Below are 25,848 nucleotides of genomic sequence, written 5' to 3' on the forward strand. Positions count from 1 at the left end.
AGCCCGAAATGAGGACAATCCACATCAAAGGTCTCCAAAATGGGTCCCATATGATGGACGACCCACTTTGAAGCTAGGCTTTCCATGATGGACAATCCACATTATCAATAGGCCTGCATGATGGACAGTTCATATCTGATGTCTGGCATTATGAACGGACCACATCTAAAGTGGGGCCCATATGATGGTGTAGCCGTGTAGACACCCCACTTGGACCAACAAGCTGATTGGATTGAACCGTCTCAACCCAATTCAGTGGCTAAAACCTATTCCAAACCCTTCTCAAAGCTTTAATCCACAACCCAAAAACCCTAGAAGCCTAAACCCGGGAGCCCCTGAACTTGAGTCGACCCATCGAGTCAACTCACTAGGTCATATTGAGTCAACTCACTAAGTCATACTGAGTCAACTTGCTGGGTCAAACCCGCTCAACCCACCTAGTCAAAACCAACTCTAAGCCAATTCAAAACTAAGTCTAAGCCCAAACCCATGGGCTCATTAGAAGTCCGAAGCAACTCTAGCAAATGAACTACAAAGCAATTGGAGCTCCTACACGTTTATGGGAGGCCACCTACCAAAGCAGGAGGGAAGAAGTGGCCGCCCGCCACGTGGCACACCTCCTGCCTTGGAAGGAGGCCTTCAAAACATGCAAGACATCCCTTTCAACGGATAAGTGTGTGGAGACTTTGAAAGGCCTTTGTACCCCTCCCCTTGGCCCAAAATTATCATTTTTTTCACCTAATCCAACCATTGAGATCTTGTCATGTGGCAATCTCAAATCTCAGCCATTTACCCTTGTTCACTCCTAGACTTCTCAACTATTACAAATTAGCCTTATACCCTATAAATACCCCATTCATTCTCATTTCCAATCATCCACCACATACTAAAACCCCCCAACCTCCTTAAGCCTCTCCCCTTAGTCACCTCAATCCCTTCACCAATGAGAAAGGAGGGTTGCAGGAAAGAGTCTAGCCCAGGTTAGCATAGCCAAGCCAAATCTTTAGCCTCTTGAGCCATCAAGACCCTAATCCTCACCTACTCAGTCTAATCCTTGTGACACTACGATCCATGGAACCGTCCAATTTCAATCAGCTTCATCTACTCCCGCATTAACATTATGCAACACCTATCCCTTCTCAACCCCTCTGCTTATGTTATCGCATTGTATTCGACATTGCATCGCACACACATCATTACATACCTAGCATCATATTCATTGCATAACATACATGACACTCAACACTCAATTAATACAAATATATGCTTTGTGGCTTGCTAACATAGTCGGATTATGCCCATTAGAAATTTAGGTTGATCGGTTTATCTCTTCAGCAGGTGGAGAAGTCAGGGTGGATTTATCCATCCCGAGTCAAAGGTGGTACCTACACCCATAATATCTCCTGCTTGGTGTTTTAAAACACCGTCCCAGGTAGGAGTGAATAGCTAATTCAGTGGTTTTATTTTCTTAAGTTATACATATTATCAAAATAATCAAGTGTAGGTAATGATGGCATAACAAATCAAATAGTTTTCTAATTTAGTTATTAAGTGCATTAATGTTATGATGAGATGATGCATGATCCTCATAATTTAACACTCCAACAAGCGACTTCAACGCCTATGTAACGCCCTAAAAATTAGAGGTCGTGTATACACTCGACTCCCAAGTTCTCAGGTATCACTTAAAACCAATTTTTACTATTTTGCATTTAATTTGGTTCACTGAGCAGCATGAAATTGCTGGATACATGAATCACAATTCACGACTAGTCTACTGGAAGGGAAATAACTAAATATATACAACGTCTAAAAATATCGATGGGACGCACAAGGAGTCACCTAGCAAAAATACAAAGGAATAATACGTTCAAAAGAATAGTGTGCTGAGTCTACTACTCAGCTACTCCAGTCGGCCTGCGAAATCTACAATGAACCGCCCATCAACTGGAAATAAGACAACTCGTCCTCCTCATCCAGGCTCGCGCTGAAAGACTCCTCATACTTTGCACCACCTGGGTCTATGAGAGAGTCTGGTTGGTGTTTTAAAACACCGTCCGATAGTGGGAGTGGGTGATCAACTCAGTGGGTGATATTAGTCTTAAGTTGTAACAAACATCAATTATATTATAAATTTAATGAAAGGCAATACATTCATAAAATCTTAACTGATCTTGTTAATGTATGTACAGGTATTATGATATGATGCATACCCTCGCAACAACACTCCCTTGAGTGACTCCATCTAACGATTGCGCATGACCAGCACTCCCTTATTGAGACCACAACTGCCGAGTCGCCAAATCCTAGCTAATGCAATACATGAACAATGTCAACCAGGTATTAAGTTAGTTCCGTTCATTCAGCAGATTTGGGGAAACTGGTACACCCTACATATCAATACCCTCAACTAGTTACGAGACAAAGACCCCTCAATGTGCAAGGCCAGGACCCTGCGATCCTTGATCTCGTTGGGTTCCCCATCCCCAACTTCAAGCACATGGAAAGTGCTGAGAAAAGGGATCGCTCACGGTCACTACGGGGAGACTCGTCACCCCAACGTAGGCCGACAGCTCGGACACAGTGTCCTATTCCACCATGCCCAACTCACGAGTCGGTGGATCGGTTTTAATTGGGTTATCAATGGGTTACAACGGTTGAAGGGTATTCCAGGTTCTATACATATGTGAGCAGACAGGGTTAACAAAACAAGGTTGGCCAGTAAGTGGACTAAACCGCACGGGTCAGGCGAGTACGTGACAGATAACATCGGGTACCAGCGACCCATGCAATCTAACTACTGTAGCCCGTACGCACTTGCCCCAAATCCACGGGTTTAACCTCAAGATAGTCCTACCAACGGGACCACCGTTTCTCTCCTCGGATTCCTGACCAACCCAAGGGTTTGATAGTATTTCATAGCATTTCAACAATCAGGGTTATCGACTAACATAATCAGTATCATGCATTCATATTTCCCAAACCAAATTCCAGATTTCCTACAAACAAATACTAACAATATTATGAAATAAAGGTGCATGTATTATGTGGGTTAGTGAGGAAAGCAAGCATTTCATATATCTCCTAATTGCAAAATATACACAAGAGTTAATGCATCAAACATGTTATGGGGAAACATCAAACAAAAAAAAAATGAGCAAAGATTATACAACAATCATCAATTTTATACCCAATCATGTTGAGGAGCATCAAACAGTCTATCACCATTTCATGTGGATTTGGGAAGGACCTAAAGTGTAAGGTCTTATTTAGATTTTTCTAGATTACCCAAATACATCATCCAATAAACAAAATTATTAGATTCATATTAAAATTGATGCTAGGCCACCTAAGAACAATAGTCCGCACCTTGTGACGTTTCGCCCAACTCATGGCGCTCCTTGGGTTAGAAAATTGAAAAAAATCATTCCTATATCAATTTAGAAGCAATTAGGTAAGATTTATACAATTTATTTTAGAAAAAACCTAGGTTGGGGAGTAGGTTTTGTTTCTTACCTTCCAATCGCGAATGAGGCGGATTTGGCAGAGGGAAATGATCGACGCTAGGGCTTGATTAGAGGAGACCGATGAAGGGAAGCATTAAAGCCTTCCCCACCCTACTCTCTCTTCTTCTCTTCCTCTCTCTTTTCCTCTTTCTCTCCTTTTCTCTAGGGCAAAATCGTATGGGGAGAGGGGGTGCCCAAATGAAGCCCTTTTATAATGTCAGATTTGGTGTAAATGGCCCCAAGTGCTAGGTTTTTCCTATTCTATACCTATGTGAGGGTCTTTCTAAGCTTTAGGGCCCACTATGGGGTGTACATATTGATGTACACTGTAGGATAGTTAGCCCTAATGATAATCTACATATGTATATGATCGGCCCGCCATTTGGATGCGCCGATCGCCAGATATAATTAGAAGTTTGTTCAATGGTCACCAATAGTTGATCGGGGCCGTGTCTATACAGATATGAGCAGGAAAATATCCTTACTCCACAGGTGAAGTTTGGTCATAAACCGATGGTCCGAGATCCTCAACTTTGCATAAGAGTGGATGACCCAATTCACTTAAGTTTCAACTCATTCCTTTATGGTACTTGCACTTTTCATGCACTCGTCCTTTGTCTCAAGTTGAGCGGTACTGAATAGTACCCAGGTCCGACTCCCGCGATGGACATCAAGCCCAGTAAGAAGGACATTATTCTATAGTTTTAGAACTAGCGGCCCAATAATGAACGGTGTAGAGCTTGTTCGAAAAATCGGGGTATTTCTAGAATGAATTAGGTCTTGAGATTTCTTGTGGGCAATGATTAGGATTTAGATTAATTATGTTCACAGTGTGGCCTATTTATAAGTAGTGAAAGTGGAGATTTGGTCATGTTTACTCTAAACCGTCGGTTTTAGGCTAAAAGAGTAATGGTGTTGATTTGGTCTATTAGTTTAGATCCGGGCTTTATCTTACTCGGCTTCGATTAGATCTTTAATTTAGTTATGATTGTCTTGATTAGTTAGCGATGGGTCGGTTGGATTTGGGCCCTACGTGAGTAAATCATGGGGCTAAACTTGATGTTCAAGTGATCGGCTTCCTGCGGTTGATTAATCGGACTTGTGCGGTTCTTCACTAGTATTACCCATGTATAAACTAACATTGAGTGCTAATGGTCAGTAAGTGATAATATAAGTAAATTACATTAAAATTTTTTTGAGGATTTTTGAAAATCCAAACCAGTGAAAATCCAGGATGTTACAGCCTATTTTACATAATACTAGCACTCCCTCAACAAGCGACTCCAACACCTTTCACAACTACATATCCTATGATATGCATGAGTAGCCAAGTGATTATTAATCCCCCAGTTCATATAGCAGGTTGGCAAAGCCAGGAAATCGCCATTATATTATGAATAATTAATCGGATCACGTGACTCATTGTGACACATAGGATCGTAACACGTTAATGGTTATGAATGGACTTAATTCAATGGTAACAATAGTATCCTATATTCTTTTAAATGTTATACAACCACCAATCATAAGAATAATTGGGCCATGCATTAGACAAATCCAATCAATAATGAGGGACTCAGGACAAAACCGACATTGAGTGCGAAGCATCTCGTGTAGCCCAAACTACTGCCGGTCATCTGTGTTCAACATCGGTCAACCGTATAAGTCCGAGATAGCCAACCCAAAGTGGGTCATCCACCTATTTAACATTTTGCAGGGCTCGATCCATACGAATACAAATTAGATTATCAAATATATAAACATAAGCACGAAACAACTTAATACCACAATATAGTGCATCAACCAAACATGTGTACAAATCAGTATAATTCAATATATATCAATACAATCAACATATATCAACATCACTTGTCAATTTACATACAAGAATTATAACAGTAATAATTTCATCTTATTCAAGCATTTCATCAAACATGTTGACTACTAATAATAAGTGACATTACAGTTGGTATAATAAATCAACTTAAACACATATAACGTATGAAATCCTAACAATAATCTAAAATTATTATCTAACACTATCAATAGTTGATAAAAAGAAACCTAGAAGAATAGTTCGCACCTTGAAAGGGTTTCATGTGATCTAATTGTGGTTAAGGTTAGGATTTTTAGGGAAAAACACCAATTTCTAATCAAATCAAAGGAAACTTAGGTAAGATTCATAGAATTTAACAGGAGACAGCTTAACCGAGAGGTACAATGCATTTCTTACCTCCGATCACGTGTAGGGGTGGATTTGATAGGGGAAAACGGTAATAGCTTAAGTTTCATCGAAGGAATTCCAGTGCAAGCAAACACCAAGGACCACCCTATCTTTCTCTTTTCATCTTTTTCTCTTTCTCTCTCCCTTTCTCTCTTTATTTATCTCTTTTCCCCAATTTCTAAGATAAATTCATATGTGGAGAGGGAGCTCCCCAAATATGGGTTTATATAGTGCCAAAAGTGGTGTAATTGGCCCCAAAGGCCAGGGTTTTGGTGTATTGACCCTATGGGAGGGTGTCTCCAATTACCGGAGTTCGATAGAGGGTGAATGGGTCAATATATGTTGTAGGATAGTTGACCCTAGTGATGATCTATGCATGGGAACGATCGGATTGCCATTTGGATGCGCCAATTGACGAGTATGATTAGAAGTGAGTTTGAAAGTTATCGATCGTCAATCAGGGTCGCGGCTATACCAATGTGTAAAATATTAACTTAGGTTAATATCCTAAATTTGGTTGCAATCTAACGATCTGAAAACCACAACTTTGGTAAAGATCGGACGGAAATAATTAACTTAAGTTGCCAACGAATCCTAATGGTATTTGCACATCTCATGCACTCTCTTTGCGAGTCTAAGTTAAACTATTAGAGTTGTGATCTCGGATCGATGTCCCACAATAGATGTCAAGCATACTAAGATGTACGTCTTTCTAGAGTTTCGTGTTTAGCAGTTTAGAGTTTATTTAGATAATCATGGCATTTATATAATGAATTGGGTATGGACATTTTTTGTCCGTGATGATTAGAGTTTTGATTAGCGAAGTTTATTGTATGAGATATTCGCAATTAATAGAAATGACGATTCGATCTTAATCACCATAAATTGTTGGTTCTTGGGCTTAAAATAGTAACTAGGTTAGTTTAGTTCATTCATCAAGATCCGACCACTAGTTATCTTAGTTTTAGGTAGGTCTTTATTTAGTTACGACTGTCTTTATTAGTCAGTGATAAGTTGGCTAGATATGGATTATAGATGAATAAATCACGAGCCTACACTAGAGGTTTAAGTGATCGGGCAAATTCGTTAGCTTCCTATGGTTAATTAATTGAACTTATACAGTTCTTTACTAGTAACACACACGTATAGGCTAACATCGAGTGTTAAAAGTCAGTAAGTGACAAAAGAAGCTAATTGTAGTGATTTTTTAAAAATGATTTGTAAAATCCAAAAGTGCAAAAATCTAGTACGCTACAAAGCAGCCCCAAATCCAACAACATTGCACCCATTCAACCCCCGCATATACAATCAAACCTCTTCATACCCAATCCTAAATAGTTATGACCAACCATGAAGAAGGAGCTCTCCCCTTCCTAGTCTTGAAATGCAGGAAGTCCTCTCCCCATAGACACATCTAGCAGTCTCCTTCATCCAGGAGCTGGCTCGGAATATGAAGATCATGCAAGAAATGCTTCTTTAACTTGTGTAAAATAAAAGTACACTGGTCCCAACAGCCAGTATTAAAGATAGACCAGCACAACCATAATAATTGCTAGCTCTCTCACTTCTTCCAACCTCCAGTTTAGTCCAACCACAACTACCAGAGGCCACATAGAACATCTGGTACCCTCCCAATGGTAGTCATTTTTACTAAGTAAATAAATATATTAATTAATTAAACTTTCCAAAAAAAGTGTGTATAGTCAGTCAGTAAAAGAAGAGATTTTTGCTCTTACAACCAGGGTTCAAATCCCCTCAAGGACGGTTGCACCGTCCGCACCCACGTGCGCGGCGTGGACTGCTTAAGCGCTTTATTAGGCACATTTAGCACTTCACACGTGTGGATCTTCGCATGGAGAAAAAAGAGCTATAGTCTTTTTGACACATCGTTCAAAGTTTGTATTGATTGAGAGTAAATGTGACATGGTTGTACATGTAGCACCTATGCCACGTGTCGCTCATGTAGGAGCAGTTTTAAACCGTTGGATAGCTTTTTTGCCTAAAAGGATATAGAAATAACTACCATATGACAAATGGTCTTGAAGCTGCAAATTGGTATTTCTTCAAACAGAACTCTATAATCATTCAATTGCTATGAATCATGGATACTATAATTCAGAAACATCATTATATTCTCTTCATTTTCCAGATAAACCATTCATTGTGAAGTGCGCTCTAATATGATCTCTTGCTGCGTTTATTTAGAACTTTTTAAAGATATATCATTATCAAAATTAGAGATCCGTTCAACACTTAAATGTACAGTTTTTTGTGTTGAAATCCAGATTGAGAGTTCATTGTATCCTGAAGACAATTTACATATTTTCTTCATTTACACTTGATGGGACCTATAGAAGAATGGCAATAAGTCTTGAGAAATTGACTTTTCAAGCCGAGTCTTGAACCCGATAGATCTGATTGTTTCGTAATCCTTTTTAAAAGTTCTACTTTGCTTTTAATTACAATTGGGCCCATTAGTTGGAAGGGCCGGATTACTTACTTGCCAGGTGTCAAGTGTTGGGCTTCGAGAAAAATTCGCACAAAAGAAGACGGCCGTCCATGCAAGTTGTCAAATGGGCCACCTAGATGATTGTTTTAATGGCTACGATCGTCCAATCCCACGACTTTTCAACAAAGTCCTTACTCGACCGGACCCACGAGTCGAGTTGAAATTAACAGCCCCCCCCCCACATCATGATCAGGGTGGGCCACCTATTTCCTATTTTTTACACAGGAATACATATACAAAAATCAATCAACTCAGATATTCAGTGGAGATAATATACTATCCCCATTGAACTGTAATACCCTAGATCCAACTCTCTACAGTAAACGTGGCAGGATGGTGTGAAAAATGGGATCCGTACATGTGCTAGGCCTTCGCATGCATGCATGGTTTACAAGATATAAACTACACCGAATTCACGATTTCAATCATCTCATCTATGACCATTAAAATTTAACGGTTAAATATTCAATGGAATAAACTGTAGAAAATTAATGGGTAGGATTGTTTGATGGATTTTATTTTTAAAAACACAAGCCATTGTATACAGGTGGACCCGATTGATAGATAGTCCTTCCACGTGTCCTGTCGAGTGATATTGCGGTTTTCACGGATCGTACGTAGTAACTCAGTGCCCTGATCCATGTTAATTTATCCGGACCGTCAATCCATTTTACTGGCTCATTTTAGGGCATGGGTCTAAAATTGAAGCATACCAAAACTTAAGTGGGCCACACCACATGAAAGAGTGGGACAATGACGTCCACTGTTAAAATGTAAGGCCGATGTTTATTTATCATCCAACTTGTTCATAAGGTCATTAAGGCATGGATGAAGGGAAAACAGTAATATCAGCTTTGTTCATAAGGTCATTAAGGCATGGATGAAGGGAAAACAGTAATATCAGCTTTGATTGGTTTAAAACTTTTGTATTTCAATGAAGGGAAAACTCTTATACTTTTACCCAAGCAACCCGGTGCTTCATTATTTTGTTAGAGGCGCACGCACACCCCTACACACTCACGCTAGTGGAATTTCTCCACATTGGATATTCGAAACCGTGACCGGGTGTTGGAACTCCAGAGAGTCTACCACCGGTGCAGGAGTAAGGATCCAACCACGCAGTGCTTCCTTTTGAATAATTCACAGTGAGTTCGCTTTGCATCCGTCGCGACTCGGGGTCTAGTTTAAATCACTACCCACTGAGGCCAACGTTCTGATATGGTCCGACGATTTAAACCGTCCGTTTTCATGCTACCCCCATAGATAGGACATTTTTATCATAATTACTCTCCTTTAGTGATCGTATCTTTTGATTTTTAAGGTTGAGTGTGATCCGTAGAAAATTTTACTTTCACCGTTCTAGATTCATCTACAGATGGTGATGATCAAGACAATCCATTCAGCATTATTGTACTTTCAGCTTATGGAATTGATTCCACAACATGGAAGGTACTGATCATCTGTACTATCTTAACACTACGGTACTTCCGGGTGTTGACATACGCTAGAATCTAAGTCGCGACTGAGGGAAAGTGAAACTACATTTGCAAGGCAAGCCTCTCCAGAGAATCCATATCGTCGCCAAGCATCGAAATCCTGATGTTGAATTTTCGGCTGCATTTGCATTTTCAAGGTGAGGTTGCCAACCGCCTTCATTCATGGCCCCTCACGTCAGCGAAGAAAAAAAATATTATATTTGTGGCGCCCACTATAATATATGTGTCTTATACACACCGTTCATCACTTTCTCCAGCTCATTTTAAGGTGTGAGCCGGAAAATGAGACAGATCTAACCCTCAAGTGTATCACACCATAAGAAATAATGGGAATAGAGTTCCTACCATTAAAAGATTTTTGAGGGCCCTAAAAGTTTTGAGTTAAACAGGTATATTTTGCCTTTTATCTATGAATATGTGACCTTATGAACACGTTGGATGACAAATAAACATCAACGTTGGCCTTGGGGAGAAAATAGCTTTCAACGGTTGACATCTTTACGATCATTGTTTTTTAAGGTGTGGCCGACTTGAACCTAGGATTTTCCTAATTTTCTTAATCCTGAAATTGTTCCATTAAAAAGTTTGGATGGTGTGGATAAGTCACGTATGGGCCCAAAAGTTTAAATCAGCAAAAACATCGTTTTTTGACCCATTTTTCATATGTAATTCAACTTAAAAATAAAAAAGCCCTTTAATGCACCATTCAATGATGACGTGACACATTGAAAATTCAAGCAAATAAAAAACTCATGTTCACGTCAAACAGAAGATTGGGATCCACAATCATTTGGGTCCATTTCATTTTCGGCTCTCTCCCTCTCTAAACACCGAAACAAACAAAAATAGGGGGGGTTCCAAACAGAAAGATGAATTTGATACGAAAATTTCCATCTTATATACTACTTGCCTTTTGCTTTGGGTGTATGCATCTCCTGTGCTTGATAGAGAGGTCCACAGCTCAAACTACAGCTACTGCTACAACAGACCCATCGGAAGGTATGTACGACACCTGTCTGTGTATTTATGTCTTTTCCTCCTATATGCAGTTGCAAATGCTTCCTTGTATGAGAAATTGAGAGTTTCGTTTATACAAAGAGAAATGCTCTTGCGCTCTCAGAGCATTATTAGTTATGGTGCTACTACTTGTATCAGAACACTTGGACGATCCAATTCAGTCCAATTTATTGATCTGGATTGTCCATTAGGTCCAACCTATGTTTTATGGACTACCATGAAAACAACAGACCAACCCAACAAATTTTAACCATTGATCTTCGGATTTTAATTTGGATGGTCGAGATTTCTTACACTCACATAGGTCTAATCGATAATCTGATCTATCTATTTGTTTGGGGACGTTACGGATTGCTTATAATTTTGAAGAGTCATTACTTTTAGGGGATCCTAGTCATCTCATCCATTGCTTGGAAAAAGGAAAGGTATATAAAATAAGGCCAAATCAAGGTGAATTAGAGCATTCGATCAATGTGATTTTTGGATGGTAGTCCATGAAATGTGTTCTGGACTTGATGGACGGTTCAGATTGATCAATCGAATTATCCATATGGACCGATGCAACTAGGAGCAATGGAGAATTTCTCCAGATAAAAAGTACCATTTTATTTATTGGTCTTTGTGACTGAAGGTTTGGTAGTTTTTCTTGCAAAACAATAGAAACCCATGTGATCCCTTCCAATCCAACTGGCCAAACGGGCCCTAAGCTTCTTCTTCTTCTTTATTTGTTTTTTGTTCCCCGAGAGAGAGAGAGAGAGAGAGAGAGAGAGAGAGTCACCTGCACCCACCAAAAGAGATTGGGTACAAAGAGTATATACTGAACTTTCGGTGCATATACTTTTGTATCGCCTCTGGTCATGGTTGGGTAGTGATGCATGCATGTATGCCCTTGCGAATACTCTCATATCTGGGATATTAGAATTTCTTTATTCAATAGAAGTACCATTTTTTGGAGTCTTTTTTATTTTCTTGCCACACAAGTGAAACCCATGTGAGATTTCTAGCTATTTTTTGGCCTTTTGTTCTCAAAGAAAGAAAGAAAATCATTTGGGAGCTACGAAATGGTTTTTTAAAGCAAGGGAGTGATTCACTTTCACCTGTTTAAGAGAATTTGGTTCAAAGAATATATACTGGACTTTCAGTGTATCTGCTTTTTATAGTTTGTGATCATGGTTGGGCGGTGATGAGTGGGGTCCACCACATGCTTGGTGTTCGGGGGTGTACACATAGTTACTGTTTGACTTCACCATAATCAGAATTCAGAAGTTGCCAGGCGAATGGATATACACCAAGCATTCGGTGTATCAGATGGGCGGGAAATACACGAACGGTTGTATGCATGCGCTGTACACCGGATTGGTAGAGTATTGTAATTTTATATTCCGAAAATATGATGACTGTCGCAGTAATTTTTCGTTTTCCATAAAATTATTTTTCTGGCACTTTTTTTTTTTTTGGTTAATCCGTACTAGGGAATCAGATGCCACACACGTGGGCGTCATGCGCGAGCTCCAGACTGTTCATCTGATGGGGCCACGTTGATATTCACAAAATCAAGCACGTTGCACAATCCCATCTATCTGATCAGATGATTTTTGGGATCATTTGAAACTTTTACCTTTGACCATTCATTTGCAATCCTCCCAAGTAATGTGATTTGGATGGTTAGGATTGTTGGGTGGGTGAGAATTTTGGACGATGGCAGATGTCTGGTGGGTCTACCCAGATGAACGGCTGGATCAAATGCATATGTGTTTGCTCAAATCCAGAATGGTGGGGTTTTGCCATTGATAGCAAATCGTGGAATCAATCAGGGCCGTCAACTGGCTGGGTGCATTGAGACTTTAGCCTTTCGTTTCGGGTCATTTCTCAATGATCCAAGCCATTTATATGATGGGCCTCACCTTGGATGGTGGTGTAGAGCGGGTCGCGCGGACAATTTCATGGCCAAGATGGACCAGAAAAGGCCTCTTCGATCATCAGGATCTTAAAACGGGCGTATCTCGCTGAAATGAGCTATCCGACTTGCCATATATGATTTTGGGGGAGGACGAGTTACTTTAGCCACCCAACCCACTACGCCGGCGACGCCGAATTGCAAGATTCCATCATATCAAGGGTTGAATATCCGTTTTAATTTTGTTATTACTATTTATAGTTAGTTTTAGTTTGATCCTAACTACTTTTGATGGGTTGAGTTTTAGAAGTCGTGTGCATTAGGAAAATTGCTTAGAAAATTTAGGAGAACAACTTAGTTGAGGCAAATAGCACACTTACTATTTTTAGCTGAAAACCATGAGTTCTAGTAAACATCATGACTGTCTATAAATACAAAGTTTACTATTTATAGTAAGTCATGATTTTTAGGAATTTTAGTTGTAGTTTAATTCCGAAACTTATCGTAGGGTTTAGTATTATTATTTAAAAAGTTATAATCATGTTTTTTATTATCAATGAATTATTCCTATCAATGAATTATTCCTAGTTTCTTATTTTCCTCGTGGATTTGAGGCATATCTGTGAGTAGTCCAGCAGATGGGGTACAGCATAAACATAATCTCTTTGGTTGGAATATTTCAACCGGTTCACCACGATGTTAACCATCTGAACATGGGAGCTTTGTCTATTGAACTTGAATGTGTTATCTTTCCAAACAATCCATTGGGAAGCCACCTATCAAATGGTTTTTAGTATTAGACCAATGGACTTCTTGCTCTATGTTCGATCTATGGTGGGGCCCACCACCATGTGCCCCACGCCAGATCCAGCAATTGGAAAGAGTCATGCTTTCAAAACTGGAAAAATAGCGAGAGGTTTTATGAAAGGGAGGAAATAATCCAATGCATCATAATACTGATGATATCCTGGCCCATTGCCTGTTAGGGAGATGTGGGGACCACCCAAATGTGTTCCTACTTCAGGCAGCCAAGATCATCATTACATAGCTGAATTATGACCATTCATGCCTGCCAATGTGATCTGTACTGTTGGTTCTTAACACATGTATTTCCTTTGGATGGTGCAGCGGCCGCTCTAAACTCCATCTTTTCAGGATGGGACCTGTCCGCATTGCCTACGTAGAACATAAGTGGTGAAGTATGCAGTGGGGTCGCCATCGATGATTCTAAGACCATCGACGATGTGGACATGAACCCGGCAATCAAATGCAACTGCACATTTGACAATGGGACCACCTGCCGCATAACAGCACTGTATGTATGTTAATGCATGCATTGATAGCCTGATAGACATAACATACCCCATCAATTCTATGATTTTGCTTCATGGTCTCACCTCTTATCTGATCCCATGATCTGGATTGAGCCTGTTAATTAGCTGGGATTTTCTGATTGGCATCTTGGGTCACATGTCTGGGCCCAGGTGTTAACTGAAGCCTGTGGGCCTATTTTAAGCCCAATAAATAAATGGGCCCAATCCAGGCCTAAATCAATTAATGTGTGTGGGGACCCACTTTCTCACAATCAAGGTCCATTTAATGCTGTCATGAGTAAGGTTTAAAGTATCCTCCGAAGCAGATATGTATCACCTGATAGATATTAGTATTGTCCATGAACAGTATGGTTGTATCAGCCGAAACAATATCATGTAGGTGGTGAATGGTTGTGCAGGATGCCTTGGATTCTGCCAATCTGTTGTGCAGTGATGTCTTGGTTTGGCTTGACCGAATCCATTTTTTGTTCAACTGAAGCTATTTTCGATTCAACCGAAAATTGGTAGATTCTTAGGTTGCACGTTTTGATGATTTGCACCTTTCGGTTCGACCGAAAAGTGCTATTGGTTTGGTCCGTTTTGACCGGACATGTTATGCATATTAGCGCAAATTATGGTATTTAAGTCCTATTTGGGATTATGGCTAGTAGTTTGAGTGTTTTCTCTCGAAGGGCAAAGGTTTGCAAGGTGAGAGTGTTTCTAAACACTTGTAAGGACTTGGAAAGGGATTTTCTCAAGGGTTGGGCATCGTAAGGGGAGAGTATTGGGTGATTTGTAATTGAAGAAGGTGAGTGTGTAAACTCTAAGGTTTTGATTATAGTGGATTTTTGTTGCTTTGTGCCATGGTTTTTTCCTGCAAGGGTTTTCCACGTAAATATCTTGTGTTCTATGGTTGCTTGCTTTATTGTTTAATTATTCTATATATATATATATATATATATATATATATATATATATATATATATATATATATATATATATATATATATATATTTCCGATTGTTCTATCTTCGTTGTACGTGCTTCCACAAAATGTATAGATTGACGGTGGTATTAGATCCGAAATTTTAATACCTAGGGTTGATATGTGTTTGTTGAGGGGTCTAAATCTCAACAAAGTGGTATCAGAGAGAAGTTTAAGGATGTTTGGGTATTCAACGAATATGTCAAGGTCAAAATTTGATATACAGAAATTCAATGAGAAGAACAATTTCAATTTGTGGCAATGGAAGGTTAAGGACATTCTAGTATCACAAGGGTATTGGAGACTAAATTGGAGAAGATGTCGGATAATGACTAGAGCGATCTCGGGGAAAAGGCTATGAGCATCATCCGTCAGTGTCTTCTGGATGAGGAATCTCCCCGGGAGATGCGAAAGAAACTAGAATACCTATACATGGAGAAGTCCCTCGCAAATAAATTGTTCGTGAAGAAACAACTTTTCGGGCTGCAGATAAAGGAAGGATCGGATCTCCTAAAGCACATGAACACATTTACAAAGGTGTATAACAAATTGTAAAGGCTTGGAGTGCCAATTGAGGAAGAAGACGAAGCAGTGCTACTTCTAGCTTCACTTCCCACATCATACGACCATCTCGTCACTACTCTGTTGCATGAGAAGAATACAGTAAAGCTGGAAGAGATCACTGCGGCTCTTGTCTCTAGTGAGATAAGTAAGAAGTCGAGCGATGAGGACTCTTAGGTGGAAGGGATAGCCACGAAAGGAGGTTAGTGACGTGGGAGATCGGCGAAGCAATCTCGGTCTGACAGGAAGAAAAAGTCTAGATCGAAATCGAAGGCAAAGGACGACTGCTTCTATTGCGGCATAAAGGGCACTTCAAGAGAGATTGCCAGAAACGGAAGGATGACTTGGAAAGCAAGGGAAAATGAAACATAGGTGAATCGCCTAGTGTAGCGGAAGATAGCTCAGAAGAATACCTCCTCTCGGTTTCTTTAGGTACGAGTCATCTTTTAGACACATGGATTCTAAATTCAAGATGTTCGTATCACATGTGCTCGGATAGGACTTGGTTTGATTCCTATAAGTCCTATGATGATGGAAATGTTCTGATGGAGAATAATGTTGCAAGAAAGGCCATCAGAATAGGGGCTATCAAGGTAAGAATATTCGATGGAGTCACATGGACTCTAGGTGATGTGAGGCATGTTCCAGATTTGAAGAAAAACTTAATATTCTTGAGGGTTTTAGATACGAACGGTTGCACATTCAATGGAACCGAGGGGAATGACCAAGGTCACCAGAGGTGCAATGGTGCTGACGAATGGACATAAAATAGGAAATCTATACAAGTTGGTCAGAAGCATGGTAAAACGTGAGGCCGCTACCCCCTCACATGCAAAATCTAGTACATATGACACTAATTTGTGGCATATGCGGCTAGGGCAAATGAGCGAGATGGGTATGATGGAACTCCATAAATGGAAACTGCTGGAGGGAGTTAAGGCGTGCAAGGTGGATTTCTGTGAGTATTGCACCTATGGGCCAATGACAGTACCGTCTAAGGGAGGTACACGATACTTCGTGTGCTTCATGGACGATTATTCGAGGAAAGTTTGGGTCTACTTCTAAAAGCACAATTTTGAGGTGTTCGACAAGTTTAAGGAATGACATGCAAAAGTAGAGAAGCAAATCAGGAGACAAATTAAGTGTCTCAAGTCAGACTACTTTTTTTTTTTTTTTTTTTCCTTCGCTCTGATATGCCCAACCGTTCTTTCTATCCATTTCAAAATAAAGAGCTCGGCCCAACCTGGTTCACCGAAAACTCTGAACTGGTTGATCCAATCATGCATAAAGACAAGGCTTGGGAGAGTTACCTCATTTACAGAGATCTCCCCTATGGTGGCACCGTGGAAACTGGTGTCAATGCTAAGGTAGGGGTTGAGCAATACTATCCCAATCTTTTTGCTCGCCAATTCGACTTACATGAGGAAGATTTTGCGTATCTTTTTGAACTAGAAATTAACCTGGTATCTATATCATAGTGTATATCATCTTGTGGGATTTTATTTTGAAGGTATAAAAAATCAGGTATGTGTTATGGATAAAGGGGCCCTGTAATGGTTTGTTATGGTGCCGATACATGTTTTGAATAATGCACCTTTGTTTCATACTAAGTTTTAATCTTCATCATCTATGGTATCATCTCCTAGTTTCACTGATGCTTTATAATAGACTAATTCATTTGCAACCTATGAAACGTTTGAGATTCTAGAAACATGTATATTGCTTTATCAAATATTGTTTCTGTGTATAAGTTCACCGTTGTTTTGTTTCACTATAAATTATGAGTTTTACATTGGATACAGTGCACAATATGTTTATTGGGTCAAATATTTCTTATCAGTAGAAGCCTTGGGGATGTCAATGGGTCTGGCTCAGTCTGGGCAAAATGAAATTTTGAATAGGTGGTCCAAACAGTTCATTATCTGGGCCGAAGCCAACCCCAAGCTCACACGTTGACATTCCTAAGAAGCCTTGTGCTTGGCAATGTGTTGATTCATCTTAAGAGCCTTAGACTCCTATACAATTAAAAGACATGCATTTTAAATTTTTTTAAAAGAGAAATTAGACCATGTCAAAATTTACTAGACTTGGACTTACACGGGGTTGGGTGAATGGCTAGCGCCGTGGTTTTGCTCGATTCCCCTCTCTAGGATTACCTAATGCACATGGTTTGCCGGTGATTGCGTGAATTCCCAAGGATTAGTCTTGCCCTGAAAAGGGGCGGGAACACCCTGTTGTCATTACACACACACACACACTGACTTGGCCAAGCCATCAGGTCAACTCGTCTGAGTCTTGACTCATTCGTTGACTGAGTTGAGTCTAGGTTCCTAGTTTTAGAAGACTGATAAATTCCTTTTTCTTTTTTCCCCTTCAGAAGAGTTTATGCTTTGGATGCAAGAGGCTCAATCCCAGATGCGCTTGGGTACCTGACGCATCTCACCAATCTGTATGCATTTCTCCTCCTTAGAATAACCAGTTCATGACAAAAAAATCCCTTTCCTCATAAGGGTATTTTGGGCATATGAGAGTTTCAATTTGAGCTGACCCATCCTATTGTGGCCTGGGCTTGGTTTTAACTTTGGGCCTGCAAATTGGGTCTACTTCAGGCCCAACAAATAAACGAACTCTACACGGAGTGGATTTCATAATGCAGACAGCATGCAGCTCTATCTTTACTGCAAACTTATCAGACCTTGGCATAGCTGTCAGACCTACAGGTCAGGGCCCATAAAATAACTGATATGGGCTTGGGCTCATGGGCTTAGGCCCATTATGGCCCATTGTTTTGGAGAAGCAATGGAACGGAAGGCGCAAAATCTGAAACATCCATCAGGTAGGCTGCTGTCAGAAAGTGCGCCAATCTTATGATCATGGCCATTCAATCAGAGGCCACTAAAGGGGTAGTTGAAAGAAAAATATGTTAACAACCACATTGGAGTCCTTTATTTTGAATGGTCCGGATGATTTGATCAATGTGATTCGGGAAGATACCCCATCTGTGGGGCCCCTCCTGATGGGAAATTGGGACCATTTGATATGTGTGGCCCATACTTGCTGCTTCAATACTTCTAATTTACTACCACTAAGTACAATGTTTGGTCTACATTTTCAGGAATTTGGGTCAAAATTACTTAACTGGTTCTGTGCCTTCAGTTATCAGCAATTTAACATCCATGCAATACCTGTAAGTTACATAACAGCATCTAGCATGTAATAATTAAAATTAGTTTGGCTATTATCATGATGTAGACGATGTTCATGATATTGATGATCATGGTCATGATGTATTTGTTGGCAATGATACTCATGATAATGTGTTGTTGGGGATGATGCTCAAAACCACTCTGCATTTGGTCTTTAATCATAATTGCACTGATTGAACAATGCTAGCCATCTGATCAATGGGCATTTAATCATTGCATGTTGTTGGATGATCTTTTTTATTTTAGAGAAATGATCTAGTGAACTAACTGTATGGAAACCTTTACATGCATCTGGTTGCATTTCGACATGCTGTCATCCACATCACCTATCTAGACTGTCCATCATTAGATTCAGTCCCCTCTTCATAAGCTTCCTTGAAAAAATCATACTGATTGCATTATCCAAACTGTAAAGTCAGTGGCATGCAAAATGGATGGTCAATATTGTTCTCAGTGGACATGTCCAGTCAAGGATGCCTAGGAGCGTTGGATTGATGTGGATTTTCAGAGTGGATTTTCAAAGTGTGGATTGAACCAAATGGATGGTTCAGATTGGTTACCATTGCACTGAGCCCACTAGATCATATATTTTTATTTTAAACCTCCATTTGAAGGCCAGCAATGCAGACGATGAACCATCCACAGTGCAGTCCATAAGGTGGATGGATAATCAGAACGGTTCCCATGTTTCACACTGCTATGGATGGGCCAAAATCTGCAACTGACACTGAGCTGATAACTCTGGCCCATCAATATTGACGAATGGATATGGACCATTGATAGGGTAGTTTCAATTTCCATTGTTCTTCTCTTCAAAATGGTCAGGATCATCCTTTCAGTGCAATTATCGGGTCATGCCCCATCAAGAAAAGGGGCCTAAAAATCCAACCATCTTAACATGTGGGACCCATTGATTGACACAATATGCTTGAGCCCAAATCAATACTTAGCAAAGCAAACTCATTTCTAATTCATTCATTTTCAAGATCTACGCTGTTAACATTTACATTGACCTTGTGTGTGTGTTTAGGTCCTTTGGTATCAACGCGCTGTCCGGAAGCATCCCAAAGGAACTCGGAAACCTACGAAATCTTATATCATTGTAAGATATCCTTAATTCCTTAATATTTCAATTAATTTAAGATGATTTTTGGCTTTAATTATGGTAAGGACTTGTTCAATGATCGATCTACTGTAATCACTGACACCATTTTTTGGTGCAAGTGATTGTTAGATCTGATCCTTGATCGGATGGGGTGTCACACATGGACCACTCCACCACTTTGGACCCAACACTATGGCCCCTACCAACTTTTCATTAGTCCCGATAGGCTATCAAGGGGTTGGGTTCTATAGTACCGGTGCCCAATGTTTTAAATATTGTTATCGCGTAATGTATCACACCCTTGAGATACGGATAAATATCGGTTATTGCATGGGATATATCGGTTGTATCGCATAATGTATCGTTGTTGTTGAGAAACATGGGAATATTGAAAAATTGGTCAAAAATTTCAATAAAAATTTAGGGATTGTTGAAAAAGACATCGATACACACTTAGAAATCAAAACATTACAAAAAAAAAGGTACACATAATAGGGGTTTCCTTTGTATGAGTTCCTAATATATGTGCTTTCCAACTGAACTGATGCAAGTATATTCAAAGTCCATTCATAAAATTTATAAACGTAAAAAGATATGTATGGAAACACAAGCAATACATTCAAAAGCAAAAGAAGAATCACAAGATTAGGTTACATACATGTTTAATTTTTTTTTGTTTGGATACAAATATTGCAATTGATTTGTGAGAAATTGAGAAATTTTGTTTTTTCCTCAATCTTCTGTAACTTATATCAGCTGATATCGTTGATATTTAAAACACTGCCCGTACCCGGGCTAACTTGGTTCAAGTCATGCCTAGTCTGTATCCTTTCTAGTCAGGGTCTAGTTCTTGAGGACCTAGACCGGGATCCGATCGGATTTGGGTATCCGTTGGGTATCCACCAGATCTTTGGATTTAGGTTTCAAGTTGGGTTTGGGACAAATAAGAGCATTTACATGGTTGAGGCCATCCAATGGATTCGATTAGATTGCATGCATGTTCTAGTATAACACGGGCTCTCCTACATGTGTGTGGCTTAGGAAACTTCAATGATTTTGCTAGAATATTCAACAAATATTAAATATGTAAATCTACTGTTAAAACTAACTGGACCCAATCTGATCCAGCTGGACTTTAACCGGTGCATCACATGGACTCAACCCGAACCTGCCTAGAGCTGACTATCCACGTGGGGCCTACTGATATCCCCAAAGTGTCCTTGCAAGTGGGTACTTGACCAATCATCATGCGTCTACGTGGCATTTATCTAGTCATTGGACATTAAATTTATCATTTTGCTTGAAATATTTTGATTTGAATTCTGTTGCAGGGGCTTTGGCGCAAATAGTTTTGAAGGTCCACTCCCACCAGAGATGGGGAATTTGGTAGCTCTAGAACAACTGTAAATTATTAATCATATATTTCAGATCCAGCCCATCTATACAAGTATACATCCAAGCCATCCATTAGGTCAGCCATGCACTGCAGATGACCATGCCCAAAAATCAGGTTGCTCCACTCACCTCGTAAAACGTTTACAGCCAGCTGAAGCAAGTTTTTTTAGTGGTCTACTTGTTCAGTACACCATGGCCCACCTAATGAGTGGCCTAGCCTATCTTTTAGACCAGGGCTGCTAGGTGCCGGGTAGTAATCATCTGATCTTTATGATGCATCTCACTCTGTAAGTCAATGTGGCTGTTTTGTGTTGGCGGCTCACCGATTGAATTCATGCAAGCTGTTTTGTTTTATTGTGCATGGGCCCATAACCAGTTCACGGCATGATACTTCCATGGCCCACCATTATATTTGATCACTGCATCAATGCCTCATCTAGTGTCTGGGCATCATGAACAAAAAGGAATAGATCATGATCTTCCAAGTGATCAAACACTAAGGCCCACTGAAAGTTGATTCCGCAATGTTCTTAATTTCACTAGGAATGTAGCAAAAGAACCGTGCAAAAAAATCGGCTACAAAAACTAGATTACTATGTGTGGGCCCCACCATCTGATCACAATCATGTTCCAACCTTACAGTACTGGTAGGTCCACAATGCACTAATGATCCAATGTATGCTATGGGTTATTGCCTCTCTTTTGTACGCCTCTCATCACACCAACTGTTATATTTTGTCTCATGGCTTGATCAATTCCAACCATCAATCATGTATGAGAATAACTTGCAGTTAAACTCACGAGCTCTTTTACTTGGACAGTTACATTGACAGTGCCGGCGTCAGCGGTCTGATTCCTTCAACATTTGCCAACCTAGTAAACCTGAACTCATTGTAACTCTCTCTCTCTCTCTCTCTCTCTCTCTCTCTCTCTCTCTCTCTTTCCACTTTTGATTTGCTTCTAAGCAATGAAATTATCTTAAATTCTCTCTCTCACTTTTGAGTTGCTTCTAAGCAATGAAATTATCTTAAATTTGAAATTTTCACACTGTAAAACATGTTGTAATCTCAGGTGGGCCTCTGATAATGAGTTTGATGGCTTGATACCTGAGTTCATAGGGAGTTGGACTAAGCTTCGAGTTCTGTAAGCTAATAGAATGAGATTTGCTCTTTCCTCTCTCAATTCAATCTTTTCTATTCTCTGTCTTAAGGTTGCAGTCAAACCGCTTATATATTGGGCCTGAACATTATTACAGTGTTGAAAGTTTGGCCTGGCCATGGCCCTTTTTTCTACTAGTAAGAGTCATAATAGATAGGCTGTTAGACTGGGTCTGGGCTCGCCCATTTTATTTACCAGACCTGAAATTCAGGCTCGGGCCCCACCGGCCATGAGTGCAACTTACCCAGAGACTGAAATGGGTACAACTGGCCCCGACTCGTTCTTCCTCGGTCCGGTTTTGGAGTGTGACTCACCCAGTGGTTCTTCTGTTCTCATTGATACCGAGCTAGAGTCGACTCAATATCAGTTAATATTTCAAACCATGAGATAACCAGGTCTAAAAATCAGGCCCGCAACCGGCCCATTTGATCATTTTAGAAAATTTTAACTTGTGACTGCTAATGTAGGAGGTTTCAAGGGAATGGGTTTCAAGGTCCGATACCATCGAGTTTTTCTAATTTAATATTCCTAACCGATCTGTGAGTGTTCGCATTGCTTAGTCATTTCCAATTTAACTACTTTTTTCTTTTATTGTCGTTGTTTAATTGACCATCTGATAATCATACAGGCGAATTAGCGACATAATGAACGGGAACTCATCGTTGGCATTTATTAAGAACATGAAGAACTTAACTAACTTGTAAGTGATCATGGTACCAATCTATATTTGTTTTTGTTTCTGCTGTTTGCTGTTGTTCTTGTTGTTGTTGTTGTTCTAATACAATTGAATTCTGTGTTTTTGTGCAGAATCTTGAGAAATAATAGGATTTCAGGCACAATTCCATCTGACATTGGAGAGTATCAATCATTACAGCACCTGTAAGTTGTTCACATCACAATCTCCTATATTTGCTCAGTGATTAGCTCAGGTCCACCCATGAAAGCCATCAACAGGCCTGGGTATGGACTGAGGCTGAGCCGGAACAGAAAGAGCTGTATACTATGAGAGCAGGCCCAATCCGTTTATTCTTTGGTCCTGAAAATAGGCCCAAGCCCGGTCCATTGGCCTAAAAATGAGACCCGAGTCCAGTTGGACCGAAAAACCCTCAACGAGCTATCTTGGTCCATTAATATACCTAGTTGGTGGTCAGCCACTAGCTTCCAGTGCTATCACATTCGTCAGTTTGTATTTTGTTTTTTCTGTTGTTAAATTATTTCTTTGTTTTACATTTTCAGGGATTTGAGCTTCAACAATTTAACCGGTGAAATTCCAAGTTCTCTCTTCAATTTGAATTCACTTAGTTACTTGTAAGAGCCAGACACCCTTTTTTTCATGCCATTTTCATGTTGGTCCCAGCCATTGTTCAATGTATCCCCGATATTATCCATATCTCTAGCTCAGCAATACCGATAACACAGGTAGTATTAGAAATTCCAAGTATCGGTGATGTATCGCTAAGTATCGCCAATGTATCGATATCGCTAATGTATCACCAATATTTTTTTTTGAAAGCTTATCGCCAATATTTTTTACCATGTAAATTTCTAGGTGTCGCTTGTATTGCTAATGTATTGATATCACCAATGTATCACCACTATTTTTGATTGTGTAAATTCCAGGTGTCGCTTGTTTTGCTAGTGTATCAGCGATATTTCAATAATATCACCAATGTATCGATATCGCCAAAAATATGTTTATTAAAAAGATTTCCATTTCAAAAAAAAATTATGGGCACATGGTTGAATGTAGTGTTCAATTTGTCAACGATAATATAGATAATATCGCGATATTATCGTTATCGCAACATGAGCGATATCAAGACAACAATCTTTTGTTTCCTTTTCAGTTGTCGAAGATTTCGCATATGTTGTCGATAGTCTGAAATATCGATGGATGTTTAGATGGAAGGTTGGATGGATAGATGGGATGGATGGGATGGTTAGACTGATTTCTTACAACAACACATGTTTTTAGGCACCCATTAAATGGAAAATAATTATGTATGCATTCTTTTTGTAATTTTTTATTTCCTAAATAAGCAAATATGTGTATTTTAACATCTTCCAAAGTTTGGTTGAAATATTCCACTGTTTTCCTCATGTTTCCCCGCATTTCCTGTTATCAGCAATATCGATATTGTTTCTACATCCCTGGCTAGCAAAACTTGTAGCGACACCAATACTTCAAACATTAGTCCTAGGATATGATTTTTAACTTGAATTTGGATCAAATACAAATGTTTCTATGTTAAGCTGAATGTGCAGATAGACGTGTGTAGCCCATTGTGACATTTTAATGACATCCAATCCATCCATCATGTGGAAGTAGGCAAGGGTTCCTGTACCATTTTGGATGCGCATAGGTAAAGAAGCTACTCCATGAGAATAGGATTCGGCTTGCCACAGAATATAGAGACATTGACGAGTATATGGTTACTAGATACAATGAAATGAAGAAGAGTTAGCATATCTTGTGTTTAGGAAACCAAATGGGAAGGAGCCAAAATTAGAGAAATTGATGGATATAAAGTTTGGTATACAGGAAAGGAGTCAAGGACTGATAGAAATGGGGGTGGGGATGTGTTGGGGGACCGCGGAAGCACATAGGTGAATCAAGTGATATAATCCAATCACACCAAGCAAGCATGAAAAGAACACGACGATTTTAACGTGGAAAAACCCTTGTGGGAAAAAATCACGGTACAAAGTGACAGATAACACTATGAAAGCAGAAATTACAAGAGAAGAGAGCTTACCTGTAACGTCTCGGAAAAATCCGTACAAGGACCCGAGTACCACCTCAGGCAGAAATCACCCAGGACCAAAACCTTTAGAAAGTAGGTTAATATTAACGAGTGCTAAACTAGAGTACTAGTGAAATTAGCACTAATCACTTTAAATATGATCTGCAAGACCCAATCTGTGCAGTATCATTGACGCTACATTACCCTGAAATCTAGAATCCATCCTTAAACTCGGTTGCTCTCGGGAGCACACCGAAACTCCGTATCGGACCTGGACCGCACATCGAAAGTTCGATGACCGCGAAACTATAAAGTTATGACCGCATTACTAGACTCGACAATCCCCTCGGAAATCAAGTCTTAATTGTGTCTAGAAATGCACAACTTGAGCCCAGAGCAAAGTGTGTGAGAAACGTGAATATCTTTAGAAATAAAATCCGAACTTAAGTAATCTGAGTTATGTTACTTGCGGGCCAAATATAAGGATTCAGACCATCAGATTCAGACCCAAATACACCCTTGGATCAGGAGAAATGTCCCACACATGTCGATGTACTTGTGGCCCTGATCGAGTGACCGTGACCGTTAAACTAAAACTGGTCCGCCACGGCTGATCTGCAAACCCGATCGGAACGAAAACTCAGCCTGACCTAGATCCATGGTCAGGGAGCTTAAGTCCGACCGCACGTGGAAAAGGGGCCACCAGAAGTGCTCCGTTGGGCTGAAACAGAC

General features: G+C 39.9%; 1 protein-coding gene across 1 annotated transcript in view; it reads left to right on the plus strand.

The window, feature by feature from the left end:
• LOC131219919 (uncharacterized) overlaps positions 1-25,848 on the plus strand; it is a 96,343-nt gene that overhangs the window by 45,812 nt on the left and 24,683 nt on the right. The window contains exons 25-35 of the mRNA XM_058214905.1: positions 10,505-10,734; positions 17,886-17,957; positions 18,624-18,695; positions 19,745-19,816; positions 21,151-21,222; positions 22,036-22,107; positions 22,286-22,357; positions 22,840-22,911; positions 23,001-23,072; positions 23,180-23,251; positions 23,609-23,680. Coding sequence (XP_058070888.1) covers positions 10,505-10,734; positions 17,886-17,957; positions 18,624-18,695; positions 19,745-19,816; positions 21,151-21,222; positions 22,036-22,107; positions 22,286-22,357; positions 22,840-22,911; positions 23,001-23,072; positions 23,180-23,251; positions 23,609-23,680 — 950 coding nt within the window. The remainder of the gene's footprint in view (positions 1-10,504; positions 10,735-17,885; positions 17,958-18,623; positions 18,696-19,744; positions 19,817-21,150; positions 21,223-22,035; positions 22,108-22,285; positions 22,358-22,839; positions 22,912-23,000; positions 23,073-23,179; positions 23,252-23,608; positions 23,681-25,848) is intronic.

Source organism: Magnolia sinica, chromosome 12 (assembly GCF_029962835.1).
Source record: "Magnolia sinica isolate HGM2019 chromosome 12, MsV1, whole genome shotgun sequence".
Lineage (NCBI taxonomy): Eukaryota > Viridiplantae > Streptophyta > Magnoliopsida > Magnoliales > Magnoliaceae > Magnolia > Magnolia sinica.